Source organism: Vombatus ursinus, unplaced genomic scaffold (assembly GCF_900497805.2).
Source record: "Vombatus ursinus unplaced genomic scaffold, bare-nosed wombat genome assembly UNPS02014239.1, whole genome shotgun sequence".
Taxonomy (NCBI): Eukaryota; Metazoa; Chordata; class Mammalia; order Diprotodontia; family Vombatidae; genus Vombatus; species Vombatus ursinus.
Genome location: NW_020954017.1, coordinates 219,970 through 244,585, shown reverse-complemented (window position 1 = coordinate 244,585; position 24,616 = coordinate 219,970). Strand labels below are relative to the sequence as shown.

The window sequence follows — 24,616 nt, the reverse complement described above, 5'->3', positions numbered from 1 at the left end:
CTTTCTGGGGCTTCCCCGATCCCTCCTAGCCCAGATCTTACCACAAGAGAGGGCCCAAGGGATTACCTCATCTTCTCTCCCTCCTCCAGGTATCCAGGCAAGGCCCGGGGCTCCAAGCCCCTCCCCCATAAGGGACGACTGCCCCCATCTGGAGATATTCCTAAGAACCCAAGCTTCCAGCTCTAGAGCCTCCAATCCCCTCATTTTACAGAGGAGGAAACTGAGGCCCCTAGGAGAGAAGTGACTTGTCTGAAGTCACACAGCCGGTACACACCAGAACTGGAATGTGAACCCTGGTCTTCTGACTCAGAATCGAGCCTTCTTTACTCTTTTACTCTGCTAGCTGATATCTCTCCAGTTGGTGAATTGGGAATCAGAGGGCGTGGGTTCAAGTCTCAGCTCTGTATCCTAAGAGGCATCCCAGACCCAAGGGGGGTGACGGATCCGTGCTAATTCACAGAGGCGAGAGGTGGGACGCGGAGCCGGGGACACTCTGAGGAGCCTAACCCCAGTGCTTCCCCCTTTAGGAAACCTTCCTGCCCACCCCAGGCTCTGAGGACCTCCCCTCTTCCCTCCCCTTGGCTTTGTTTATCTATGATAGACCAAGAGCCAGGTGGGACACCATATCTTTAGTTCCTCCTGTCAGGCAAGATTCGAACCCTGGTCTGACTCTAATGTGCTAACCATGTAATGCCATGCATCACATTTGTGTTGATGGAGGTTTTTTTTGGGGGGGAGGGGAGCGGTTCTTCATTGTATCCCTAGTGCTTAGCACAGTGCCTGGCACGCAGCAGGTGCTTAATAAATGCTTGTTAACTAATTGGTGTCATTCATTTTATAAACTATGAACTCTGTGAGGGCAGGAAGGAGATTTTGTCTCAGTTTCGTCTCCCTTCCAGAGCCTGGTCATGAACCATTGAACACATTTGGCATTTAACAAAGACAGAGAGAACAGTGGGTTATTGAATGAATGGATGAATGAATAGATGGCTTAACTATGGCTACATAACTAGGAATGGAGGGAGGTGAAAAGGTTTAAATCAGAGAACCTAACCCTGGGCAAGTAGGGGAAGAAAAAACTCAGAGTCACTGAGGTTGGGGGATATAGGGGATATGGTTCCCCTATGCTTCTGGGGTAGCATGAACTCAGGATATGGTGTTGAGGAGTGTGTGGGGGTCAGTGGTGCTTGGTGGGGAGAATCCTTTGGAGTCTGATGGGATGTTGGGAGACAGAAGTAAGGGACGGCAGGACGGGTACCAGCCCTGTGTCTGGTGACTTGGGAGTGACTCATATTCATGGGGTGGAGGCATGCACAGAAACATGTCCTATTTTATGTGTGGTAGGTCTATACTGCTGTGGCATGCACGCATGTGTGTGTATGGATGTACATGTTTGTGTGTTGCTGGAAGTTGAATCCTTGTGGGTAGATGTGTTCCTCTAGGTCGGGAAGTCCAGGGGTAGCCAACTTCTCCTCCTTGACCTAGGTGTCACGGGGTGTGACAGCAGGTGCGACCAGCCTTGGAGAGATGGTGTCTTCAGGAGAAAACTAGGTCATAGTCTTCTCTGAGAATGAAGGACAAATCAACAATGGTTTCAGAGTCCCAGGAGGTGACTGGAGTTTGAGAAGAAACCAGGCATCGCACCCTTTAGAGCTGGAAGGGACCTTCAAGGTAAATCATGAAAATAATTTAAAATATCATTTTATTGATGAGGGAACTGAGGTCTCAGTGAGCTCAAGTGACTTGCCCGAAGGCCACATAGATAGTAACCAGGTAATGCTAGGACTCGAACTCAGAGCCTATCTCTCTATATCCGGTGGTCTTTGCACACAGTAAGAGAGAGGTCCAAGGGATGGAAGAGTATGGGAAGTGGGGAGTTCACTCTGGGGAACAGTGAGAGAGAGATGGAGGTGATTGGTACAGCCGCTGTCTTCTGCTTTTAATGTGTTTAATTCAATTCAACCCAATCATGTTTGGAGGCCAGTGAGTGGAATGGCTTGCCAATGTAGAGTGTGTGAAGGGCAGCTGGAGAAACCAGCCTGGAAAGCTAGGCAGGAGCCACAGGGCTGTTGGGAAAAGAGCACTTTGAAAATGTTAAAACCCTGGAGAAATAGGGAATCACATCACTGCCCAGTCCTCAAAATGCGGCTTTCTCCATTCCTTCTCTATGAAGAAGGAAAGAATGTTAGTGCTGGAAGGAGTCTGAAAAGATTAGAACCATTCAGAAATAGAATGGACTGCCTCTGATGGTAGTGAATGTTATGTCTCTTACTGCAGAAAATAAGGAAGGAAGGAAATCAGCATTTATTAAGTGCCTACTATGTACCAGGCACAGTGCTAAGTGCTTTACAAATAGTGTCTCATTGAATCTTCACAACAACCCAGTGAGGTAAGTAGTATCATTCCCATTTTACAGTTGAGGAAACTGAGACAGACAGAGGAGAAGTGACCTGCCCAGGGTCACATAGCCATTAAGGTCTGAGGCTGGATTTGTATGGATTCCATGCCAGTGTTCTCTGCGCTATGGTGCCACCTAGTGGCCTCTAGATTATTAGTCTGGTTCTTCCGAATGCTGAGACCTTTAGTTCTTCCTCATCTCTAGCTTTTGATTGATGAGGAAAGTGAGGCCTCAAGAGTGAAATCCTTTCCCTAGGGTCACAGAGAGGGAGTGGTGGCCTGTGGTCGACTCTGACACCCAGGTCACTGCTCTTTCTGTCTCTTAAAACAACTAAACTCATGCATTTTTAAATTTCCCTGATAAAAGTGAAGGTACTTGGTAAAGTGGCTAGAGGGATGGCCTTCGAGGCAGGAGGACCTACCTCCAAATCCTGTCTCTGGCACACACTGACTGTCACTTAACCTCTTAGAGACCTGAGACAATTCTCTAAGACTATGAATTGAAGAACAGTTGCCAATGGATGTTGGTGGAATACTGGAAGCTCCATTTAAAAAAAAAATCTTAGATCTATGCCCCAAAATGTCCAATCCCATCCCCCAAGCAACCTAAAACACAACCTGAAATTAATAAAGATTTGTTAATCTTTGAGATTAATCTTGCGTAACAAACAAGATTAATAAAAATAGGCTCTTTCAGAAATATTTCATGTGAGCCTCTTTCTACAGTACTGCCACTTTCATCCTGCAGTCAGATTTCTTTTGAAAAAAACAAACATTCATTGTGAGTTTGCAAAGACATAAAAAAGGTCCAGGAAGGGACATTTCCTATCCAGGGAAACTTGTATTATCATAGGAAATGGACCTCATTCCTCTAAAAGGAAATGAGAAAGCTTTCCAAGGTGTATGAACCAGTGATGTGTCTCCTACCGGGGATGATTTTATTTTGCATTTTGCTTCCTGGCCTCCCCCTACCCCAAAGTAAACCAAACCAAACCAAGAATGATCCATATGGAAAAAAAGCAGTTTTCTATTCTTTCTTTCTGTCCTTCTTTCCCTTCTTCCTTTCTCTTTCTCTTCCCTTGCTTGACTTTTTCTTCTCTAACTTCTCCTTGAAGTCTCTCTACACTCATGCTGTGTTATGGGCTCAGAGATCTTTCAGTCAATCGGGAGTGAGATCTGGCACTTATACAACATTCAGTCTTACAGGGTGGTCCTTCAAGTCACCACCCCAAACTGCCTTCATAATTTAAAACTGCAATGATTTCCCTATGAGCCCCCCTCCCCACCACACCAGAGAACCCCCCTTTTTTTGGCTGGGCAATGGGGTTAAGTGACTTTCCCAGGGTCACACAGCTAGTAAGTGTCAAGTCCCTGAGGTCAAATTTGAACTCAGGTACTCCTGGCTCCAGGGCTGATGATCTATCCACTGCATCATCTACCTGCCCCAGAGAACCCTTCTTAATAGCAAACTTAGTCAAAATTGATTGATATAAGAAAACATGTCTGATGGTGTATGTAATGTTCTGCACTTATAGTCCCCCACTTCTCTCTGGAGAGCAGGTAACTGTATTTTTCAGCTGCCCTCTGAGATCCAGCCTAGCTGATAGCACTCAGTCTGACTTCAGTTGTTTATTAGTGTTATTTTTGCTTACATTATTTTAGTCATCATGTGGGTTGTTTTTCTAGCTCTCCTGGCTTTGCTCTGCATCTGTTTTCAAGTTGTTCTGAATCCCCCACATTCATTGTTTGTTATAGCACATTCCATCACTCACACTCCACAATTTGAGCCCTCCTATAGTCAGTGGGCACTCACTTTGTTTGTAGTTCTTAAATGGATACATGGAAAAACCTTTATTAAGTGTTTAGTATGCAGTCAACCAGCTGTGTGATTTTGGGCAAGTCACTTAACCCTGTCTGCCTGTTTCTTCATCTGTAAAATGAGGGGGAGAAGGAAATGGTAAACCACTCCAGGATCTTTGCCAAGAAAACTCCGAATGGAGTCACTGAGAGTTAGACATGACTGAAACGTTGTGTGGTAGGTGCTGTCCTAGGTGCTCGGAACAGGAAGGCAAAAGGGACATGTCCCTGTGCTCAAAGAGCTTACATTCTGTTGATTGAGTCATAACCCATATCCTGGAGCAGTGACCTGGAAAGGGAATTTTACTGAGTTAAGATAATACAGATATCAGCATCATCATTTCTTTCCTCATTTATTAATAAAATAATATCTATAAATTAATATAAACTACTATACAATAAATAATAAGATACTAGAAACAACATAGAATAAAAATAAATACATGCAGAAATAAATTAGTGCATTTTTAGCTTGATGTACTATTTTCAGAGGAGCACTGGGAGCCAGTTGGAACCTGCCAGAGAGAGCTGGTTGTTAAATTTCCAGGTTGAGCATTTACATCTTGGAAACTGGCAAATGCTACAAATCAAGGCTTGATTTACTGTTTTTGTTGATTTTATGAACTTAAGAAAGTGATGGATAAAATGTTAATGACACAAGTTAAATTTAAAAGTGTGACAGGGTATATGTTTCACCCTTCTGTCGTCCCTGCTCCCGGAACCAGGTGCTAAACACTTCTGAGCACAGCATTGCCTGTTTTCCTGTCCCAGGAGGCACCTTTGATCCCAGTCAGTTCTTTCACAAATGGGTACCTCAGGGGAGATCAATTGGGAATAGTTCCACAAGGTCAGCCTTCCATACCACAGGAAGAACATCAAGGAATGTCATGTCTGTGGATGAATGGTTACATGCATTGGCTCAGTCCCAGCCCCATTTTGTAAAATGTTTCCTGAATTATTTCATCGATTGTTTGCATGCAAGGCATTGGGCTTGGTGCTTAGGGCTTAGGAGATGATCATGATGAGCCATTGAAAAAGTTCTTGAGCTAGACAATGACAAGGTTAGTGGGATGTATTAGGATGGATTGAACATCATGAAATGGGTTCTGCCAGACCTGATATTGACCTTCCTGGATTACTGAATCCCCTTACTAGTTATGTGACCATGGACAAGTAATTCGGCATCTCGGAATCTTATGGCATCATGGATATAGGAACGGAAAGGACCTTAGAGATTCTCTAGTTCAGATAAGGAAATCTAGACATAGAGGAGTTAAGTGACTTGCCCAAGGTCATATAAGTAGTAAACTTCAGAAGCTGGACCCAGCACTCTTCCTACTACACCATGCTGCCTTAGTTTTCTCATCTATAAAAAGGGGATAATGATAGTACCTGATTCACAGGTTGCCGTTAGGATCAAATGAGATAAATATATATTGTCTTTGGAACTGCAGAGGACTTATCCAAAGTGACATAATGGAAACTTTGGAAACTGTAGAGGACTTACCAGTGTTAATATTGTCGAAAGGTCATTCTTCTCATCTTGTTTGTTGGGGTTTGGTTAGCGACAGTCCTGGGACAAGCCAAGATCCTATTTATATTTAATGTTCTATGGATAGAATAAGTGCCTTTTGTAGTCAAATAAAAGTGAGGATATGAGCTCACCAGTAAGTTCCTGGGAGTATCCTGGGTATTACTTCAGTAGAAGTGTGATGTTTATAAAGTTTGAGAGATGTAATTTCTGGGTAATTTAATCATTTCATTAATAATGCTAGCACGTTTATTAATAAAAACACAGCCATTTGGCCGTCTCTCTCTTAGACCAAAGACCATCATGGTGGTGGGCTCACAGCTTATATGCCCTTTGAAGAGGAGTGTTCCTGAAGGTGATAATCAACTCTGATTGGTTACGTTACAAAGAGAAGTGAGCTTACTCCATTAAAGAGCTGAGAGTGACATTATGTCACTCTTGGCCAGAGAGACTGTCCTTGTACTCTGACAAACCTCAGCCTTGGGCAGTCTTGACAAACAGTCTATATTCCCCACCCAAGCCTGAGCTGGTTGGGTGGAGTAGAAACACCCAGAATGAGGAGAATATAAATCCTATCTTCCATTAGCCCTTTTGCCCTTCAGAGAATGGACAAGGAAATAGGATAGGGGAAAAAAAGCTTGGATTTCCCCAATTTTAATAATTGACTATTAATATGAGACAAAAATAATTATTTCTTTCAGGAGACAGGATAGCCTCCTGTGGGAACCCCAACAGGGTACTGATAATTGATGGTCAGGTCTCAAATTCTCAAATGCATCTATGATCTCACTGACTATGAGGGTCCTTCTGATGTGTCTTCCCACCCAAACTACATATTTGCATGTCCTTGTGGTCTCCAGAACTTGTGAATGGGGATTGTTTCATTGTTTGTACTCGTGTCCCCAGGACCTAGTAATGCCTGTCTCACTATAACTGCTTAATGAATGCTTGTTGATTGACTCTCCTGGAACCTCCCTCCTGAGGAAGCCATCTTTCATTCCTCTCCCTGCTTTTCTTCTGACTCTGGACTTTGCCTCTATGCCTCAGGTGCCTTCTCACCTTGGAACGACCCTTGTGGGGAGCTCCCCCCCAAACCTCCATGTGGAGGAAAGGCTCAGGCCAGCCATCATTCCTCCCCCAGCTATGCTTCAGACTATGGACTTCACCATAAGGGTACTTCTCTCCAACCCCCCACCCCAATCTGTTTTCATCTGCCTTTTTTTTTTTTTTACTGGGGCAGCTGGTGGCACAGTAGATACATCAGTGGGCCTGGAGTCAAGAAGACTTGGATTCAAATTTAGCCTCAGAATCTTCTTAGCTGTGTAATCCTGGGCAAGTTACTTAACCTATTTGCCTCTGTTTCCTCATCTGTAAAAGTGGGGATAATAATAACATCTGCCTTACAGGATTGTTGTGAGGACCAGATGAGGTAATAACCATGAAGTGCTTAGCACAATGTCTGGCATATAGTAGGCACTACATAAATGTTTATTATTATTATTGTTATTGTCTTCCCCATTAGAAAGTTAGCTCCTTTGAAGGCAGAGACTGTTTTATTTTTGTTGTATTTGAATCCCTAGTGATTAGCACACAGCAAATGCTTAATAAATGCTTGTTGACTAACTAACTGATCAAACCACTAAGGTACATCTCCTCCTATTAAATAGTCTTGTGGGGTTCACCTACCATGCTGGAAGCCTTCCTTGCTATCTCAACATATTCTGAAGGTGGTGCTAGAGCCCTCTGACTGTACCCCTGCCATCCTTTACCTTCTCTGTGAGAGGCAGATGCTATTATCGTTTCCATTATCCAGATGAAGAAACTGAGTCTGGTAGAGGGAGCAAGACTTCTCCAGGAATTAGGTCTTCCTGACGCTAGGTCCAGCTGTCTATCCACTGCGCCACCTAGCGGCCTAGGTTATAGGCTGCTGTTTGATTAACACCCCCCCCCCCCCACACACCCTCTCCCCTGGACACCCCAAGGTGCCTCTCAATGCCCTCTAGGTGATGTAGGAATGTATCGAATGGCAGATCAACCTTGGATTCCAGAAGACCTGGGTTCAACCCCTGACGCCCAGGAATACTGGCTGAGTACTGACAGCTCAGTACCCTGGACAGCTCTTTAAGACTGGGAGAATTTCCAGACTTGGAGTTCCCTCTATTGAAGTAATCACTAATTTAGATAAAAGAATCAGTATTATTCAGGAAGCATTTAGTGAGCACACACCATATGCAGTGCTTATGTTACGTACTCCTCTGTGCTAACTGCCATAGAATTTAGAGCTATTGGAAATGATCTGGTGCCAGCCTCTTTTTTTAAAGATGAGGAAAACTGAAGGCTGGAGACATAATATGATTTGCCTAAGGTCACATAGGTGGTAAGCACTCTCAGTGGACAGAGCACTGGACCTGGAGTCAGGAAGACTTGTATTCAAATCCAGCCTTAGACACTTACTGGGCAAGTCTTAACCTCTGGCTGCCTTAGCTTGCTCATCTGTAAAATGGGGATAATAATGGCAGGATTACCTGCCTCTCAGGAGTGTTGTGAAGATCAAATGGGATGATATAATGAGTGTCAAATGAGATGCCATTTGTAGAGAGTTTTGCAGACTTGAAAGTTTGGGTTGTTTCTTGTTATCATCCTCCTCCTCCTCCTCCTCCTCATTTCCCTTCCAATGTACCCTGTTGTGATCTGGGGAGGGCAAGGTGCTTAGTGTGCTGGTATGGTGGTGTGCGCCCCTGTGAGATGAGGCTAAAAAGGCAGGATGGGGGCAGATTATAGAGGTTCTCGAATGCCAGGCTAGGGAATCTGCACTTTGGAGGCAGGCAAAGGGAGGGCAGGGGAGGGGCATGACAAGAGCTGGCCATCCAGATAGCAATTTGGGCAGCAGAGTAGGAGGGACTGAAGTAGGGGAAACCAGTCAGAAACCTGGGGGCTTATTCGTCACCTCTGCCAAGGCTCCCAGCATCCTTTATAGCCAGAGATGGACATGCCATTTGACCCTTTTTGGTTTGTGGAGGTTATTGGGGTTAAAACATTCCATTTGACCCTTTTTGGTTTGTGGAGGTTATTGGGGTTAAGTGACTTGCCCAAGGTCACACAGCTGGTAAGTGTCTGAGGCCAGATTTGAACTCAGGTCCTCCTAAGTCCAGGGCTGGTGCTCTATCCACTGCACCATCTACAGGTACAGGTTTCAATCTAAACTGTTGGAGGGACTGCACACTAAAGACATATTTAGGGGGCGGGGAGGTGGAGACAGAGGTCAGGAAGAGAAGTGAGGGCTTAGCAACTGGTAGACATCAAGGTGGTGGAGGTGGAGGCCTCCAGTTAAAGAGGCCCCTTTAAAGTTGTAGCTCTATAATCACAGAATCACATATAGAGATCTGGATTCCTCAACTGGTAATTTGACCAGAGGGTAATTGTCTTAGGACAATTTACGGGTAAGGACATTGAAGCCCAGGAAGGTCAGTGACCCTGCCCAAGGTCACACAAGCAGTAAGCCTCAGAGGTGGTGGGATCTGAACCCAGGACCGCTAGCTCCTGAGCTGGGGTTACTTCACAGCATTATGCTCCAAGCAGGTGTCTTTGGGTGGCTTCTATGTCACCCCTGGCCTTTCCCCTCTAGGGTGAGAGCCGCCTCTCACCTACATCCTGTCTTCAGCTCTCCACACCGGGGACCCAGATGGATGACAGGAAGATTTTAATAATAAATTAAATTATAAATTAATAATAATAATTACAAAAATAAAAATATTACAAGTCCTGGGTGAGGGAGTCAGGAACTGAAGACTGGTTGTTATCCTTCATTCTTTTTTTCTTTTTGCCTTTTGGTGAGGCAATCAGGGTTAAGTGACCTGCTCAGGGTCACACAGCTAGTAAGTGTCAAGTGTCTGAGGCTGGGCTATCCTTCATTCTTGGAAGGACCAAAATGACATCACTATGTCAGGGTCATAGTGTGTCCTTCCATGTATCCTGACTGTGGTTGATCAGACCAGTATGAGCCCAGAAGGCTCTACCACAAATAGCCCATGTGAACATTTGGAGTGGATTCTCAAATTTGCTCATTTTGCATTTCTTTTGAGCTGCTGCAGTTCTGCTTTGCTCATACCACACAGCACCTTCTCTGATGAGGGGATGGCATGCTTAGCAGTCCTGTGCCAGTGTCTCCTGTGTTACACAATCAACTTCAAAGTTCTTAAGAGAGACCTTGACAGTGTCCTTGTATAGCTTCTTCTGACCACCGTATGAGCACTTTCCCTGTGTGAGTTCTCCATAAAATAGTCTTTTTGGCAAGTGTACATTTGGCATTTGAACAACGTGACCAGCCCATGGAAGTTGCGCTCTCTGTAGTAGAATTTGAATGCTTGTCAGTTTAGTTCGAGAAGGGATCTCAATGTCTGGTATCTTATCCTGCCAGGTGATCTTCAGAATCTTCCTAAGACAATTCAAATGGAAATAATTCAGTTTCCTGGCATGGCACTAGTATACTATCCAGGTTTCACAGGCATTTAACAATGAGGTCAGCACAATGGCTCTGCAGACCTTTAGTTTGGTAGTCAGTCTAATACCTCTTCTCTCCCACACTTTGCTTCGGAGCCTCCCAAACACTGAGCTAGCTCTGACAATACATGCGTCAACCTCATTATCAACGTGTACATCCCGGAAAGTACACTGCCAAGGTAGGTGAACTTATCCACAGCATTCAAAACTTCTCCATTTGCTATAACCAATGGCTCCACGTATGGATGGTGTGGTGCTGGCTGATGGAGAACCTGTGTTTTCTTGGTGTTAATTGTTAGGTCAAAATTAGCACAAGCAGCAGAGAATCAATCCATACTTTGTTGCATCTCAGCTTCAGAGGCTGCACTAAGTGCACAATAATCTGCAAACAAAAAGTCAAGCACCAATTCTCCTTCCACTTTAGTCTTGGCTTGTAACCTTTTCAAGTTAAATAATTTACTATCAGTGCAGTAGCTGACCTTAACGCCATGTTCATCCTCATTGAAAGTGTCTGACAACATGGCTGAGAACAAGCTACGTTCCAGGTGAACAATTGTTGATTGAGAAAGGCATAAGCATCCTGAAACTGCCCGCATAGAATCCTCATTCTCTCTAGCAAGGCTCTGTCATGTAATGGAAATCTGGAGCTGGAAGGCCTTGTTTGACTCTTGACCCCAGCACATATTAACTATGTGAACTCTGGAAAGTTCCTCTTTCTTTCTCTGCCTCAGTTTCCTTTTCTGTCAGAGGGGGCTAAGAATACTTGCCCTACTTAACCTCCAGGGGATCAGGATAGGGAAGGAATAATACGAATTCTCTTTTCTCCACTGGCTTAAGGTTTGCCAGATTTCTGTTTTTCCATTTTTAAGAATAAGGTTGGCCCCCCTCTCTGCTTTGGGACATGGAGAACTCTTTAGATTGAGGGGTTGCTATTATCACAATAAATACTGGAGCTGGTAGGGACCTCCTGGAGTCTAGGCCCTAGACCAGCATTTTACAGGGGAGGAAAGTGAGGCCCAGGCAGAAGTGAACTGACTTGCTCAGGGTCACACAGCTTGTAAGTACCTGAGGGAGGATTTGAACCCAGGTTTTCCTGGCTCCAGGTCTACAACATGTTGTCTCTCCATTTAGGAGAAGAGAGAAAAGAATCACTTTTTTTAAGAGCTGGAAGGGACTTTAGGGAACATCTAGTTGAGAACTGAGGGCAGCCCCTGGTGCATAGAGTAGGTGCTTAGCAAATGCTTGTGGATTGCCCCCTTCTTTCTTCTGGCTGGGGAAGCTGAGGCCAGGAGAGAAGAAGGGTCTTGTCCATGGTCCTGCAGTCCTGTCAGAGGGCCAGCAGGGGCAAGGAGTCAAGTCTTCTGATGCTCTTCCCAATGGGCCATCCTTCCCTGGGCACCAGTTGGGGGAGAGGAGAGCCTTGGTAGGGATGTCAGGGTAGAGATGATACTTGTCTGGAGCCTGGGAGGGATCCGTCACTGTGGTAGAGCCTGTCTGTCATTTTGGTTGACATCATCTGCCATGCTATTCTGGGTCGGCTTGGGTAGACTGGTAATGCAGGCCACTGAGGCGTAGACCTGCTGCAAAATACCAATGTGGTGTCATTCATTTATGGGGCCCCTGGCTCTGCCCCCCCATGGGGGTCCTTTGTAGTCCCATAGCCCATAGAACTGCAAGGGCCCTCGGGGGTTACATCACTACCCTCGACACACACACACAGACACAGACACACAGACACATAGACACACACACAGGCACACATAGAGACACACACACAGACATACACACAGATACACAGACACACAGACACATAGACACACACAGACACACACTGACACATAGACACACACACAGACACACAGAGACACACAGATACACAGACACAGACACACACAGACACAGACACACAGACACATAGACACACACACAGACATAGACACACACAAACACACAGACACACACAGACACACACACAAACACACACATACACAAGCTTTTGGCTGACTGGTGAAGGGGAGTCGGGAGGTAATTACTTTCTACATATGAACATCCCCTCCTTCTCCTTCCCTGAACCACTAAGCTCCCAACTTCCCTGAACGGGCCTGGGGCTGCAGCCAGACCCTCTGCAGAGTGCCCTCTGCCCTCTTCCTGCATCAAAGGAGGAAAAGTAGCTCCTTCTTACCCTATTAGGCGAATAGTTCTGGCGGCCTTGACCTGGAGGAGCAGAGGCAGTTATGAATATACGACTGTTTAGTTCAGAGGGCAGAACACTGACTGGGGAGTCGAGAGACCAGGTTAGGTTCTGTTGCCAGCTCTGCCTCTGACAAATGACACTGGGCAAATGGTGGGGTGGGGGGGTGTTGGGTAAGTGATCTTTAAGGCTCCTCTCATCTCTGACATCTTCTCTTCTAAGGCCCCTCCCAGTTCTGACATTCCCTGTTCTAAGGCCCCTCCCAGTTCTGATATTCCCTGTTCTAAGGGCCCTCCCAGTCATGACATTTCCTGTTCTCAGGGCCCTCCCAGCTCTTCACGCTCTCTATTCTCAGGCTCCTCTGGTCTTTGTTCCCCTGAATTTGGCGTCAGGAGACCTCATTCTGAATCATAGTCCAGTCACTTGCTAATTGTTTGACTTTGGATGTCACTGAAACTCCCCTAAGCCTCAGTTTCCTCATTTGTCAAATGAGGAACTTGGCTTCTAAGATTCCTTCCTGCTGTCGATCTCGGTGAATCTTCTGTCCTAGCGGTATGACTGTGGGACAGTCCCTGGAGCCCCTCTGAGTTTCAAGCTCTGTAAATTGGGGGAGAACAATCCCAATTTTGGAGGGTGTTGAGGGGGCTTTCAGCATCAGAGAAGGTGAGTTTGTATCTGGGGTGTTTGTTTATGGTGGCCTCACCTGGCATTTCAGGGTGTGGCTCCTGGATTTGCTGACTTGTTATTTCAGCCATTCTCTCCACAAGACTGATTTCATCTCAATTTATCCGATGATCTCTGGCCCCCCCCCCCCCCCTTCCCCAGGGATGTACCTGCAGCCTGCCTCTCCCTTTCTGTTTCACCTGGCCTGGTTTCCTTGCCACGTTCTGCTCTGTCCTCCCTTCCCTGCCTCCACGAGGGGCCAGAGGATCCCAGTCCTGTCCCACCCCATCCTCTGCTCTGTTCTCAGACTTCAGCCATACTCGTCACACCCTCGTTGGAGCTTTGGTTTCAGGAACCGTGGGCAGCTGGGGCCAAACCCTGAGAAGGGAACTTGCTGGGGAGGAGACTGGGTGACTCACCTGGGCACCTTCTGGTGAGCACGCAATACAGGATGCTGCTGAGTGCAATCAGGCCCACCACAATGCCCACCACGGTGCCCACAAGTTTTACTCTGGACTCTCTGGAAGACGGTGTCTCTGGAAGAGAAGGAAGGGGATGTGTGTTAATCCTGCAACGTTCCCGGGCTTCAATTTCCTCTTACAGAAAACGAAGGGACTGGATTACATGGCCCCAGAGGTCCCTTCTAGCTTGGTATCCATGATTTTGTGATCCTGTGTACTGTGGTCCAGTCCCTGAAGAACTTTGGGGTGAGAATCCTCTTAATCTCAGAGGGTGTAGCGAGAGAATGCGCTGGCAACGTATGGGTCCGCGGCACTGATGAGTATATTCATGTGGATGTGTCCCAGGAACTCCCCACCGTGTTTCTGAGGCTGTCTCCCACTCACCTCCCCGCGCCTCCGCCTCACCTTTGACATGGATGGTTCGATTAGCCCATCCTGTGCCCACAGCGTTAGTGACTTGGCAGATAAAGGTGGTGTTGACTGACCAGTCCACAGGGTGGATGATGAGCTCGGGCCCCTCAGACACAGCTGTAGGAGGGAGGAAGCCGGAAACCCTGAGAGAGGGAATGGTAGGTGACGCAACTTGCTTCTTCCTTCAAACCTGTGATGTAAGACCTCTCATCCCCCAGTCAACCTCAGAGACCCAGAAATGCAGCCCTTAGCTTCTGCTGCTTTGCAGAGCCCACTGTAATGCTGCCCCAGCCTGGCATGGTGAGGAGGGAGCTGCATCTGGGCTCGGAGACTTGGGTTGGTATCTCCACTATAGCTATTTGGTATTTTTCTGACCATGGGCAAAGCATTACTCTGCCCAAGCCTCAGTTTCCTCCTCTGTAAAGTGGGTATGTGTAAACTAGATGGTAGGGTCATAGATTTAGGGCCAGAGGTGACCATGGAGGGCCTCAAAGCCAATGCCCTCATGTTCCAGATTAACAAACTCAGGCCCAGAGAAGTTGCATACAAATACAAAATAGTAAATAAGCATACAAATAGTAAAACAAAAAGTTAGGATTTGAACCCAGTGCCCCTGACTCTAAATCCATTGCCCTCTCTAGACTCTTAGATTATTGCTAAAATACTTTCCAGGTCTAAATTCCATGATCTTTTCCCCTCTACTTAGGGACCCAGGTGTCCCCTCAGGGTCTCAGACAGCTGACCCCACCCCCCCCAGTGCCTAGCCCAGCCAGGGACCCTTATGTCCAGTTGTCCACCCCCAGGACTCACGTGCTCCAGCTATAGGCCATGGGCTGGGGGTTGCTTTGGGCATCGCAGTTCAGGGAGGCTTTCTCTCGCCCAACATACCAGTCTTCATCATGGCTTGAGATGGAGACCTCAGGAGAGTCTGGGGAGAGAGGGGGAGGGGTGTGAGGGAGCCCTCAGGGAGGTAGGAGGGGAGGCCAGGCCTGCATCAGAGGGGCAGGAAGTTGTGCTTCTAGAATTGTAGGGTCCTAGGGACCCAGATCTGGACCCAGAAGGGACCTCAAAGGTCGTGTTGCTCAATTGCCTCACTTTACAGATAGGGAGACTGAGGCTCATTGAACCTGTAATCACAGGTAATGATAGCCAACATTTACGTGGCATTTTAAGAGTTGCCAGATCCTTGACAGTTTTCTTATCATTTGAGATCCCAGCAACTCTGGGAGGCCAGGCCCATCTATACTGCCCATCTAATGCTCCAATGGGCCTCTGACCTCATCATTACAGATTAATAATAATAATAATACAAAAACATGCTAATAATGAACATTAATATAGGGCTTTAAAGTCTGCAAGCACTATTTCATTGGATGTTCAAAACAGTCCTGTGAGATGGGTTGTTATTATCTCCATTTACAGAAGAGAAAGCTGAGGTCCAGAGAGATTCAAGTACCCAGAGTCACACAGCTAGGAAGTGCCTGAGGCAGGACTGGAACTCAGGTCTAGCATGACTCCAGGTCCACCATTCTATCCTCTGCCCATCTAGACTCCCATGCCCTAGGCTCCCAGGGAGCCTAGACTCGGCTCCCTGCCCATCTAGACGCCCCATCCTGGGACCCGCTCGTCCATGTCTTCCCCCGCGTTCAGCTGCCGTGGGTCTGCCTAAGGTGACCAGGGCTCTTGCTTTTCTTCTTCGACATGGCACAGTCATGGGTGGGTATTTTTATAAGGCACAGAAGCTGAACTCAGCCTCAGAGCTGACCTTTGAGCCCGAGGTTTTTCTGGGTCTGAGTCCAATATTCCTCCCACTGCCCCCTCAGCTGACCCCTGAAATCATTGTAGGGGTGGGAGAGGGTTTTTCTAGGGCCAAGGCTGGACTGTTCCATCCTTGCTTATCATTCTGAGGCACTCAGTCCCCTGAGGACGGCACTTACGTCATCCCTGGCTTTGTTCTTTCTGGCCCCAGTCCCAAGGCCTGTCTGGGGATTCCCAAGGGAGTGTGGGAAACCACAGGAGTTACTCCTGAAAACCCAGCCTGGCCCTTTAAAGAAGCTGGGGGTGCTCAGGGTATAGGGTCACTTCCTGAAAATTCCCCAGGCTCTTTCAGAATCCCAGAAGGCAAAGACATTGCCTTGTCATGTTTCTGTCTGGCTCATTCAGAAAGAGAGATGACTACTACCTACTTTTGGATGGGGGGTGGAGGTGAGGGCCTGAGGGCTGGGTTTGAATGCCAGCTCTGTGACTTACTCACTGAATGGCCTTGGAAAGAGCACTGGACCTGGAGGCAGGAAGACATGAGTTCAAATCCAGCCTTAGACACATACTAGCTGTGTGACCCTGGGCAAGTCACTTACCCCAAGTTTGCCTCAGTTTCCTCATCTGTAAAATGGGGATAACAATAGTACCTCCTTTCCAGGGTAGTTGTAAGCACCAGATGAGATAAAAACAAAATTCTCCATCTTCAAGGCATCTCCAGGAACGTTAGCTGGAGGAAATAGGGTCTATAGCCAGAAACATTGTGCAGAGGAGCAGGATGTGCAGGAATCTAGAGGAACACCTATGTTCTAGGTCTTTCGTACTTGCTCAAAGGCTGGGCCTAGGGCTTGGTGTGGGTAGTGGTTGGGTCAAGGGGGAAGAAGTGTGGGTGACTCATTTGGTGTAGACAATACATGCACATCCACAAGCAAATGCACGCACACACACGCACGCACACAAACACATGTAAACGCACGCACACACATGCAATGCACATACATCCACTAACCACATACAAACACACACATGCACACCCACATGCAAATGCACACACACATGCACACACGAGGCACATCCACCCACCACACACAAACACCACACACCACACACACACACACACACACACACACACACACACACACACCACACAAAGATGGAGAGGTCCTGGTCTAGGCTGAGCTGGTGTACATGGTGTTTTGGGGGTCGCTGTGAGCAACAGTTTGTGAATATTTTCAAAGACAACATTTAGGGGAGCACTCAGTGTTTGTAGTGCTCCAGAGGATCAGCGTGGATGGTTCCTGGGGGAGCTGGTGTAGACAGACACCAGCTTGGAGGCAGTCACCGATGGTGTCTAGGGAGCTGAAGCATATGGGAGTATCAGTGTAGATGGTACTCACAGGCAGCTGGTATAGATTCTGTCCAAGGGGAGGAAATCGGTATAGATAGCGCCCCAAATTAGGATAGACAGGGGGAGGTGGTGCAGAGTGTGTGTGTGTGTCTGTGTGTATGTGTGTCTCTGTGTGTGTGTGTCTGTGTGTCTATGTATGTGTGTGTCTGTGTGAATTTGTGCAGATGTTGCCTGGGAAATGTCGAGGGGAGGGTCAGTGTGGACCACTGAGGGGAAAGTAGTGAGATAGCATGCTTGGAGATGCCAGTGGGGGCAAGGATAGGCCACGCCACAGGGGAGCAGGTGTAGATAATCTTGGGGCTCCCAACTGGGATAGTGTCCAGGGGAGGAGAGGGTCACTCACATCTCACGACCAGGGTGATGGACAGCAGAGCAGGCTCCCTGAGGGTCTCATGCTCCACCTTACAGATGACCTCCTTCTCATTCATTTGGGCTGTAGGAATGAGGGTCAAGTGGCTGGTGACAGTGAAGGTGTCAGAGGCCAGTCCTGCTGTCCTGGTCTCATTGCTCTGGCCAGCTGGTGAAGAGGACCAGTAGATTCGAGCAGGTGGCCGGCCCCCACTGGAGATACAGGTGGCCATGATCATGGAGTCTGTACCCAAGGTCACCTCATGGGCCTCTACATGGTTCTTAGGTTTAGCTGGGAGAGAGATGAGAAGCTGAATAAGCCAAGAGATATTGTGGGGCTTAGGAGTGAATTAACCCCTTTCTTTGGGTCTCAGTTTCTACACCCATAAAATGGGGAGGTGAGACTAGCCCTCTTCCAACCCTAAGATTCCATATTCTTAGCCTACGTTCTAAGGTTCCAGTTAGTCTGTGTTCTATGTTCTAACATTCTAAGTTCTAAGGGCCCTTCTCCATTCCAGTTTGGAATTCTATGTTCTATGCTATAGGAAACCTTCCCCTCCAATTCTGATGGTCAGTGTTCTATGTTCTAAGATCCCTCTCAGCTTAGAACATTCTATATTCTAAGGTTCCTCTCAGCACCAACATTCTATGTTCTAAGGTCCCTTCTAGCTCTGACAGTCTGTGTCCCATGTTCTAAGTTTCCACCTAGTTCTGACATGAATTTTTCATAAGTAAGAGGAGAAGACTGGATCTGGAGGCTTCTAAGCCTCCAAGGCTCAGCTCTGGGTTGGGGTCTCAGGGTGTCCCGAGAGGTCAGCAGGAGAGAGCCAGTGAAGTCCCCTCTTCAGGACCCAGGCATCCCCCACCCTCCACTCTCCTCCCAGAGTCCTAGTGGCTTCTTTCTAGGTGCCCAGGTCCTCCCTTGCCCCCTGCCTTTCCTTCTCCTGGATTCTTACTTACCCAGCACTCTAAGCCATGTGGTGCCTTTGCTGTTCCCCCCAGGGAAGGTGGCAAACTCGCAGGTATAATTGGCCTCATCCTCCGCCCTCAGATCCCGAATGACCAGGGTGGCATCCTGGAACTCCGAACCCAGACTCTGGCTCTGGGAGATGAATGCCAGGCGTTCCGCACCAGGCCCCGTGCTGGGGAAACCAGCACCGTGGGTTGGGTGAAAGACGGCTATGCTCAAGCTGCGGCTGGTCTGATTGTGGCGCAGCCATGTCACCTGGGACACCTGGACTTTGATTTCCCCAGGCACCAGGTGGCATGGGAGCTGCACATCTGTCCCCAGGAGACCACGGACCACTGAAGACACATTCACCTGCACTGTTTGAGGGGCTGAGCAGGAGGAGGGGTGGGGGTTGGGGAGAAGAGAGAGGAGAAGTATATTAGGGCCCGAGATTGTTATTGATGGGGGGGGAGGGGGGAGGGGCCAGGGACCAAAATGGTGGAGAGAAGACACAGCTTTGAAATTCAATGCTTTGAGGTCCAACCTGACTCTAGTATTCCATGTTCTAAACACCCACCCATCCCTGATGTTCTTTATATTAAGGTCCCTCTCGGTTCCACATTCCACATTCTGAGGTTCCTCCCGACACTGTCATTTTATATGCTAAGATCCCACTAGTTCTGATGTTCTGTGTTCTATGCTCTGAGGTTCCTCTTAACTCTGATGTCCTATGTTCCAAGGTCTCTTCCAGCTTTGACATTCTCTTTTCTATGTCCTGAGGGCCTATGGCATCCTATGGCAGTTAACGGCAGGGACACTGGGGAGGATTCAATTCTGAGGAGGGGGGTCCAACGGAGGCCAGGAGGTTATTGGAGAGAAAGAGGAGGGAGAGTTGGTGTAGACAGGGAGGGGGACAGGAGTCAAATAAGAATAGAGAGGTCCTGAGGGGGGAGTCGGGGTGACTGAGGCCCAAGAAAGAAGATGGTGCTGACATAGAATTGTCTGGGAAGTGGGGAGAGGAGAGAGAAGCTCCCCTGGGCCCTCTGCCCAAAAAGGACAGAGCATTAGATGAAGAGGCTGGACTACATGGCCACTGGGGACCCTTCTCCTCGGTCTGCGATCCTGAGAATGATGGTCCTGAGAGAGGAAGAGCACATGAGCACCCCTGGGGGGTGGGGTGGGTGCACGGACACGGGTGTGTATGTCTGTGGGGTCAAGAGCCTTAGATCTGCCTTGGGGAAGGGAAGGATAGGGGAGGGACTGTCTCAGCAGAGGGAGTGAGTCGGGGCTGAGCTAAGACAGGTCACTTCTCAGGACACACACTGTGTCACCAAGTTATTCTGGGAAAGTGAAACTGATTCTGAGACTCCACCTTGCTGGGAATGCTCCCTCTTTCCCTGACCTAGGAGCCCAGGCTCCTTGATCCCCTGGAGTAGGACAGGAGGGCTCAGGGGGTGAGTGTATCTCATCTCTCTTCTCTTGGGAAGCATCCTGGGGGGCTGGGGTGGGGCGGGGTGTGGAAGGGGATCTGACCACTCTCTCCTCCTGCCCCTTTAAGGATATGCTGACCTGGAGGGAGCAGACTTTTTTCAGTCCCCGGTGGGTGGTAACGGGGCAGGGGGAGCAGGACAGGTGGGGTGGGCAAGGGTAGGTTTGGGCTAGGAACCTCTGAGACCCTCCGGGTTTTCTGACTTACCGGCTTCCGGGTGTGGAGGAAGCAGCAGCAGCAGCAGCAGCAGCAGCAGCAGCAGCAGTAGCTGGGGGAGGGGCAGGGAGCTGGCCTGGGCCATCGGGGTCTCTTGTGACCCCCACCAAGTCCCTGACTGGTCAGTCTCCGTCTGTGCCAGGCTGGATGTCACGCTCTGATCTGAGTCTCAGGCCCTTTGCGTCTTGGCGTCACTCTCCTCCCCCCGGGCTCCAGGCTCCACCCCCAAAGAAATTCTGACTTGCGCGGTCTGCCTGTCTGGGAAGCCCTGCCTCTAGCACTGCTCTCTTCTCCCTCTGGCTCTGCCACCTGCTGTGGTTTCCTCTTTCTGTCTACGCTCCCCTAATCTTGCTGAGAATCAGAGCATTTAAAAACCTGTAAAGACTTACGGGAGACACTCAGATTCAAATCTCACCTCAGATAGTACATCTGCAACTTTGGATGAGTCACCTCACTTCTCTGTGCCTCAATTTCCTCGTCTGTAAAATGAAGATTGGGAGGGACTAGCTGGTCTCTGACTCCAGCTCCTAATACGGGATCCTCTGGTCTATTTCCGACTCCAATCCCATGCAGGAATCCCCATTTCGGCTTTCCTGACAGATGGTGACCAGGTGCCTGCTGAACATCTCTGGTGACAGAGTTCGCTGGCTCCCACGGTAGCCCATTTCATTTTTTTTTAACAGCTCTGATTAGAAAAATTTCCCTAGTTTCCCTAGGAAACTCCTTTCTGGCTTTCTAACCCTCTTTGGGTCCTCATTCTGCCCCTCTGGGGCTTCCACAACATGAAGTCAGTTTTGTTTATGGATCCTAGTGAACCAGAGATAGGGGTTTCCCCCGAGACATTCCAGGGGTGGCTGCGATCAAAAAGAGGAAATGTTTTACATTTATTTTTATTCACTGGAGTCCCAGCCCTCAGAACCAGGAACAAGGGGAAATTACCAAGAGGCAGATTTAATATCTATAAAAGGAAATAACTTCATACTTTGATAACACTTCAAGGTTTGCAAAATACATTCTCTCAGTATCCTGGGAGAAATCTTATTTACTCTAATTTTACAGATAAGGAAACTGAGGCCCAGAGAGCTTAAGTAATGTAGTCAAAGTCATATTTCAATAGTGCTCAAAGGTCTGCAAAGCATTTTCTACCTAACCCCTTTGTAAGCCCCGTGATGCAGGCAGAGTCACCCCCGTATTACAGGTGAGGAAACAGAGGTTCAAAGTCTAGATGACTTGACCAGGCTAATAAGGGTTTTGTGGAGGTGCATTTAAACTGAAATCTCTCAATTACAAATCCAATACCGTCTCTCCTGTGTTCAAGCATGGTGGTAGAGGGAGAATCTGGTTCTGAAGTCAGAGGACCCGGGTTCAAATCTCACCTCTATCACCTGTGTGACATAGAAGAAATCACCTGATGTCCTTGGGCCTTAGTTTCCTTAACTTCTGAGGTCCTTGCCTCAGAGAGGCAGCTGGTAGTACTATGGATAGAGCTCTGGGCCCAGATTCAGAAAGACCTGAGTTCAAATCCAGCTTCAGATATTTACGAGCTATGTGACCTTGGACAAGTCACTTAACCTGTTTGCCTCTATTTCCTCAACTGTAAAATGGAGGTAATAACAGCACCTACTCTGTCATTGTGAGGATCAAATGAGATAATTTTTTAAAAGCACCTGACACACAGTAATAAATGCTTATTACCTTCTTTTTCCCTTCTCTTCCAGCTCTCAATCTATGACCACTGCTTGCTGCTCATTTCTAGCAATGAGAATTGCCCCAAAGTGGAAAATCCTTCCTCTGGAGGTAGAGCGCTCCCCATCCCTGGAGGTATTCAAGGAGAGAGACTGGATGATCACTTGAAAGAGACATCTTAGAAGGGACTAATAATAAACATGATAGCTGATACATAGAAGGCTTCAAAGTTTGCCAAGCACTTTACAGACATTAGCTCACTTGGGTCTCATAATAGTTCTGTACAGGGAGGATTTTCAGGTTTTGTTACCTCCATTTTTACAGATGAGGAAACTGAGACCCAGAGGTGGAGTGACTTGCCTGAAGTTACACAGCTAGTGTCATAGGCAGGATTTGAATTCAGGTCTTCCTGACCCCAAGTCCATCTAGGCACGGGTTGAACCAGATCACCACTAAGGTCCTTCCCAATTCAGAGATCTTAGGACTCTCTGAGCTCTCCTCAGGGGCTTCACTGGGTCGTGGGAATGTTCCTGGGCTCTCTGGCCCTCAGATGACTGAGTTCAGGCTCTGGCAGGTCCTGCTAAGCTGGAAAGGCTTTGAGAACAGTCCAGCAACAGACTATAATATATCTCTGTGGTCAAAGGGCAGCTAGATGGTACAGTGGGTGGAGCTCTGGGCTTGGAATCAGGAAGAAGTGAGTTCAAATTCTGTCTTAGACACTTATTATGTATGATCCTGGGTAAGTCACTTGACCTCAGTCAGCCTCAGTTTCTTCCTTTGTAAAATGGGAATAATAATAGCACCCGAACTCACTTCTCAGCGTTATTGTGAGAATCAAATGAGATAATGAATGTGCAGTGCTTTAAGAATGTTGTGATGGTGTTAATGATGCTATGGCCTCAGAAAGAGTTGTTTTGGCATTACTTGGTATTAGATCAGAGGGTATCAGAGCTGGGAAGAACCTTAGAACAGAGAATGTTAGAGCATTGTACAGGAAGGATGGGGAGAGATTAAGAGAGGGAGGTGTGTCCCCCACCCACCCTAGAGGGTCAGAAAGAGTTAAAGACTGCCTGTATGCTTGTATCAACTAGACCACCACCGTCTGTCACCTGTTTTTTAACTTGAAATTAACTTCCCCTCAATCAGTTAGTAGTATATAAGTTTACTGTCAGTGGGGAAGAGTCAGGGTTCTCATGCTACTACTCCATTGGGCTGAGGGTTGCTTACAGAGAAAATGAATCAATAACTTGATTTGTTCTTTGGGGTCTCAGACCCAAAAGTAGGGCCAAAGGGTGGAAACTGCAGGGGGCCACTTCCAGACTCAGGGTCAGGGGAAACATTCTAATAATTAGTGTTGTCCAAGAGGGTGGGCAGCTTTGGGAGCTGGTGGGAGCTTGATGTCAGTGGAGAACAAGCCAAGAATGGAGGGCTGGCTCCTTGTTGGGGCTGTGTTACAGAGAATCTTCAGGATAGGTGGGGCTAGATGGTCACTGAGGTCCCTTGCTTCTGCATTCTGTGATTCCTTGAATTTTCATGGGTTGAGGGAGAAGCTTCTTTCAAAGTCCTTCAGGTGTCATATTGAAAGGTATCATAGACCTTTGGGATAGGACTCATCACTAGAATACAGCTTTGGATGTACTTAAAGCAAAGAGAATTGACAAAGTGAAGGGTGCTGTGTACTCAAACACTCCAACGGGTCTGTGATTTCATTGTTTCGGATAGTCTTTCCAACAATGCACATCTCAACTCATCATGTGTTCCCATCCTGTGCAACTTTTGTCCCCACTGTCCCATAAGTTCCTTGCTCAGGGTCTATCTGGAACTCTTGGCTCAAAGAGCCGATTGTATGGGATTTTCTCCTCATTGGTGGGGATTGATTAGGCAATGCTCTGGAGGCTGGAGTTGGGAGAGCTAGAGGAGAGAAATTTTCTCTTCCTTCTGTTCTTCTGGTTTCCTGTGTCCAGAGAGAAGCCCTGCCATTCCCCACCATTCCCCACCATTCCCTGCCATTCCCTGTCATTCCAACTTCTCTTTAAGTCTTTGCAAGGAGAGGAAGATGGTGGGAAGAAGTTGACATGTAAAGAAGCTGGCAGCCTTGGCCTCCATCATGTCCCTATTCCCAGCTTGCTACACTGGAGACTTCAGGGAGTTTCCCCTTAGGTGAGATCTGGGACTCTCTCTCTTGGTCAAGTTATCTCTCTGACAATGGAAGAGTTTCTTCACTCTGTATTGCCTGGTATACATTCTTTTATTTATGCTTTCTCTGATTTTTGTTTGTTATCTGTTTGGATAAGTGGGTTTATTTCCTATTTGTTATGTGTATTTATGGTGAAACTGGCATTTGATGGGAAGGAAATCTAGCCTTGGAGATATCTATATCCAATATTATATATAAAAATATAATGTATACATATACCCAAAGATATATACATATACACACATACATATACATACACATGCATCTATACACATACACACATATATACATACATACTACATACACACATACATACACATACATGTAGCTTGGGACCCTCCTTTCCTTTTATGGAATACTGATCAGGAGTGTCATTTGAACCTACAAATGACTTCTAGGATAACAGTATTTAAGGGAGCAGATGGATATCTGCATCTGGATCTGGATAATTTTAGCCTCTCTCTGAGGAGCAGAGACTGACTCCAACCTCCTGTTTTCCCTCCTTGGCAGGAGTCAGTTTTTCTTGAAGAAGAATGGGAGAAGGAGGTGCTAGA

General features: G+C 47.4%; 1 protein-coding gene and 1 long non-coding RNA gene across 8 annotated transcripts; one reads left to right on the top strand and one right to left on the bottom strand.

The window, feature by feature from the left end:
- Positions 1-1,372: 1,372 nt before the first annotated feature.
- Positions 1,373-22,080, top strand: LOC114042030. 2 transcript variants are annotated; one of them, XR_003568965.1, is made up of 2 exons: positions 1,373-1,671; positions 21,898-22,080. It is a non-coding gene; the product is annotated as an uncharacterized LOC114042030 (long non-coding RNA). The 2 variants fall into 2 exon arrangements; XR_003568966.1 differs by lacking the exon at positions 1,373-1,671 and adding an exon at positions 19,847-19,928.
- On the bottom strand, positions 10,029-20,483 carry LOC114042025 (nectin-2-like). 6 transcript variants are annotated; one of them, XM_027860736.1, is made up of 8 exons: positions 20,171-20,483; positions 18,486-18,863; positions 17,521-17,817; positions 14,822-14,939; positions 14,006-14,154; positions 13,559-13,675; positions 12,468-12,499; positions 10,029-10,220 (listed from the first exon to the last, which is right to left on the bottom strand). In XM_027860736.1, exons 1-8 carry the CDS (start codon positions 20,262-20,264, stop codon positions 10,191-10,193), a joined length of 1,215 nt encoding a protein of 404 aa, XP_027716537.1. In that variant the 5' UTR covers positions 20,265-20,483; the 3' UTR covers positions 10,029-10,190. The 6 variants fall into 6 exon arrangements, with proteins under 6 accessions (XP_027716537.1, XP_027716540.1, XP_027716535.1 ...); XM_027860734.1 differs by lacking the exon at positions 10,029-10,220 and adding an exon at positions 11,392-11,865 and having other exon boundaries at positions 20,171-20,482; XM_027860735.1 differs by lacking the exon at positions 10,029-10,220 and adding an exon at positions 11,392-11,862 and having other exon boundaries at positions 20,171-20,482.
- Positions 22,081-24,616: the final 2,536 nt, after the last annotated feature.